Source organism: Gracilinanus agilis, chromosome 3 (genome assembly GCF_016433145.1).
Source record: "Gracilinanus agilis isolate LMUSP501 chromosome 3, AgileGrace, whole genome shotgun sequence".
In the NCBI taxonomy this organism is placed as follows: domain Eukaryota; kingdom Metazoa; phylum Chordata; class Mammalia; order Didelphimorphia; family Didelphidae; genus Gracilinanus; species Gracilinanus agilis.
The window spans coordinates 8,832,506-8,836,716 of record NC_058132.1 but is presented as its reverse complement, the minus strand read 5'-3'; the positions used below and the strand labels follow the sequence as shown (position 1 = coordinate 8,836,716).

At 54.8% G+C, this 4,211-nt stretch overlaps 1 protein-coding gene across 1 annotated transcript in view; it reads right to left on the bottom strand.

Moving 5' to 3' along the window:
* LOC123240715 overlaps window positions 1–3,990 on the bottom strand; it is a 29,672-nt gene extending 25,682 nt beyond the window's left edge. The window contains exons 1-2 of the mRNA XM_044668434.1: window positions 3,801–3,990; window positions 3,020–3,047 (exon numbers count right to left, since the gene is read on the bottom strand). Of these exons, the coding sequence (XP_044524369.1) occupies window positions 3,020–3,047; window positions 3,801–3,990 (218 nt within the window). The remainder of the gene's footprint in view (window positions 1–3,019; window positions 3,048–3,800) is intronic.
* Between the last annotated feature and the right edge of the window lie 221 nt (window positions 3,991–4,211).

Sequence of the window (4,211 nt, the reverse complement as noted above, 5' to 3'; positions counted from 1 at the left end):
CCCAAAAGCTTTTAAAGCCTGCTTTGTCCCGTCCCGTCCCTCCCTCCCCCGGGTGCCTTTGAGCTCCGCCCTCTGTCCCTGAAGCCCGCCCCCTCCGAAAGATTCCATCCTAGAAGGTCCCACCCCCTCCCTGAATGCCTTTCCTGGGCCCTGCCCCCTCTACAGGCTCTAGTCTAAGAAGTTCCGCCCCCAGCAAGAAAGGACTCTAATGCCCCACCCCCTCCCTTAAAAATGCTTCTACCAAACCCCTCCCCAACTTGACAGTTGCGCAGGATCAAGGAAGGCACTGCAGCCAAACGCTGCGCATGCGCCTAGATTCGTGCTGTGCACGAATATAACCCCATTCCCCCGCTCCTCCCGGGAGTTGAGGAGGTGCGGGGTACTCATTGAACAGCGCAGGCAAGCAGGGGCAGGGATTCAGTGCGCAGGCGCAATTTGGCGGCTGCGTGTCTGTACTCACTCCATGGCAGCAGTGGAAGGCGCGGAGGCGGCGGTGGCCCCGGCGGAGTAGGTGGTGGCAGAGGAAGGAGAAAGCCGAGTGCGCAGTGCGCCGAGGCGCAGCAGGGATTGCTGGAGGGAGCTATAGAGCCATGGCCCCGGGCGGGCGGGTGGACGAACGGACGGACGGACGGACAGTCTGGGTATAAGCTACTATGGCAGGTGCAAAGAAGGGAAATGAGGCGGCCCCAAGAGCGGGTGTGGATATAGGGCGGAGCGCAGCTCGGGGGATCCCTCCGCGTCCCGCCTCCTGTCATTAGGTCCCTCCCCCAGAGAGCGCGCCCAGCTAGGGGTTCCCAAGGGGCCTCCCCCTCATCCCAGGGCCTCTGCTTCTTACTCTGTAAAGTCAGGGTTTGCTGCCTCCTCCTGCCAGCCAGACTCTGTGGCCACCCCACCTCGACGTGGCCTCTGCCTTTTCATCTCCTTGTGCCCATTCAAATGCCATCCCCTCCTGGCAGTCACCACCTGGCTCTGGGATACCAAACAAGTGCGAGTGACCTAGAGGCCGTCCAGCCTGAACTCCGTCTGCCTTTGAATCACGGCTGGGGAGGGAGGGGAGCAGCTAGGTGTCACAGAGGATAGAGTGCCAGGCCTGGGGGGGAGGTCCTGAGTTCAGATGTGGCCCTAGACATTTCGTAGCTGTGTGAACCTGGGCAAGTCACTTAGCCCTTGCACTTTTTTTCTTCCCTTTAATTTTTGTTTAGACAATTTTTCCATGGTTACATGATTCAGGATTCCCCCTCCCTGAGCTGAGGAGCAATTTCATTGGGTTTTACTTGTATCATTGTTCAAAATCTATTTCCATGTTTTTCCTATTTGCAGTAGAGGGATCCTTTAACATCAAAACTCTAACCACACACCTCCCAGGGCTTACCAATCCAAATTGGCAAGTTGGCAAGGGAGGTATCACCTTCTCCTTAGGAAGAGACATCTATGGTGGAGGAGGCCTTGGCGGAGAGGCTATCATCCTTAAAATAGTTTTTCAGTTGGAAGCACAGCAGCCTATTTGCCCAAACCCATAAAGCAGCAGGCCTGTGTCCATCTATAATTTTTGGAGGTTTTGTTCAAAGGATGTGTGTTTATGTTGTTTCATTTCATCCCACAACTTTTCTTTTTTTTTTCTTTTTTTTTTTTTATGAATGTTGCCCCAGTTCTCTGCTGCTGAGGCACCAGTTCAAATAAAGATTGGCTAGTTCAGTATAGCCAACTAGACAGTGGTCCCTTAAAATGAATAGTTCCCTTTGTAACTCTCCAAATGGGAACTGGATTTTTTTTTTAATATTATCCGAGACATGATAATTATCCTTAGCTTGATTTCAAGTATAAATGGTTGTACCCATCCCCAGGAAAATTGTTTTCATAATTACTATTTTATAACTTGATGTAAAAAATAATTTATTAACTCATAACCTGTCCTCTGTTTGCACTTGCTCCCTAAAATGAGTGATGTTAATTAGAAAGAGATATGTTGAATAAAACTATGTTATGGAATGGAAAAAAAAAAACTCTAACCACATCCCTGTCACACTATGTGATCAATCATATTTTTCTAATGCATTTCTGCTCCCACAGTTCTTTCTCTGGATGTGGAGAACGTATAGTGTTCTTTCTCCCAACTTCCTTAGAATTGTCCTGGATCATTGCATTGCTGCTAGTAAAGTCTGTTATGTTCAATTGTACCACAGTGTATCAGTCTCTGTGTACAATGTTCTTCTAGCTCTGCTCCTTTCACTCTGCATCAATTCCTGGAGGTCTTTTCAGTTCACATGGAATTCCTCCAGTTCATTATTCCTTTGAGCACAATAGTATTCCATCACCAACAGATACCACCATTTGTTCAGCCATTCCCCAATCGAAGGGCATCCCCTCATTTTCCAATTTTTTGCTACCACAAAGAGCACGGCTATAAGTATTTTTGTACACGTCTTTTCCCTTATTATCTCTTTGGGGTACAAACCCAGCTGTGGTATGGCTGGACCAAAGGGCAGGCAGTCTTTTAGCGCCCTTTGGGCATAGTTCCAAACTGCCCTCCAGAATGATAGGATCAATTCACAACTCCACCCGCAGCACATTAGTGTCCCAATTTTGCCGCATCCTCTCCAACATTTATCGCTTCCTTTGCTGTCATATTTGGCCCTTGCACTTCTGCCTTAGAGCTGATATTAAGACAGGCAGCAAGGGATAAACAAAAGTGGATGGCAGTATTCTGGGCCAGTGGGTGCCAACGGGTACGGAGCTGACCAGAAGAGTGGGCGCTTGTTAGAAGGTTTTATTCCAAGTGCAAAGTGCTTTCTTCCGTCTGCCTGAAATGGCTCTTGCTGCAGAGGCAGGCAGCATCAATGGGCATTTACGGAGCACCACCTGCTTGGGGTCAAAGCCGAGAAAACGTCCTTTCCCCTGGGCTGGCCCCTGGATGCTTTGCTAGGACAGCAGCCTGGCCTCCCCTCCACCTGAGCTCATTGTCTCTGGAGGCAAAGGATCTGCATTCGAATTCTGCCTGCTGCCCACTTGCCTCAGTCACCTCATCTGCAACATGAGGGCAGGATTCCCTGGAACGAGATGGAGACCGCGAGTCTGAGGGCCCAGAGGCCACCCCACTGGGGTTTGAGCCCTGTTTTGCTAGGAGGGTGGATGATCCTTTGGCCCCAGCTTTCCCCGTCGCTACCCTCAGGGTCTTTTCTCCCTCCCCTGCGGCTAATCCTCTCACTTTACTGGGGAGAGATTAAAGGACGGGCCACGTCACACAGATGGTCAGCATAGCATCAGGTGGGGCTTGAGGCCAAGACCTCGAGCCCAGCCACCTGCCGCCCTGCCCAGCCTGTCAGACCCTCCGATTGGCCCCCATCCCACCGTGCCTCAGCCCCATTTACCCCCAGTCCTCCAGGGACGCAGGCGCGTGCACCTGCCAGCAGCCTGAAACCCAGGGCCCCCTCCCTCCCCCTGGACCCAAGGGCAAACGGGGGCGGGGGGCCTGGGTGGGGTTCTCGAGGACTTTTTGTTGGGGCGGAGGGGCCAAGCAGAGGGAGTGAGTTGTCTAGAGAGCATTGCAGCCAGGTTGCATCAGCCCCGGGTGGTGCAGGGAGTGGGGGGATTCTCCGGGGGCCCCAGCTCCCCTGGCAACCACTGCTGATTGGCTGGGTCCTGTGGCAGGCAGAGGGGCACCCTAGGGAGACTGCCTGAGCACAAAGAGGGGGAGGGGCCCCGGGCTCAATTCTGGAGCCTCGCCGGGCCCCATTCACTCTGGCCCCAGCCCCTTCCCCTCCCGGCTCCGGAGGCCCAGCCAGCTCAGCCCAGATCCCGACCTCGCTGCCGGACGCCTGGGTCCCGGTGGACTTCGGAGGCCGGGGGCCAAGGCCAGAGGCAGTAGGGGAAAGGGCAGGCTGTGGGCTGGGGGAGACATGGGGGTGGAGACTCCAGCTTCCCGGCTGGCCTCCGGCGGTAGGGCAGGGAGCGCCCGTGGGCATCCTCTTGGGCCCGCCTTTGGGCGCGCATGCGGACGGGGCGTGCTCCCTCTCCCACGCGGGCCAGGTGGGGCTGCCGGCTTAGTATCGTCCGCAGAGCGGAGAGGGAAGCGGGACCCCCGCGTAGCGCCAGGCCGCCTCCCTTAGTCTTGGCTGTTCACTTGGGGCCGCTGTGGATCGATCCTCGCCTGCAGTGTGGCCCCAGCCGCAGGGGCAGCGAGACCTTACCGGGGTGGAACAATGGAGGGCTCT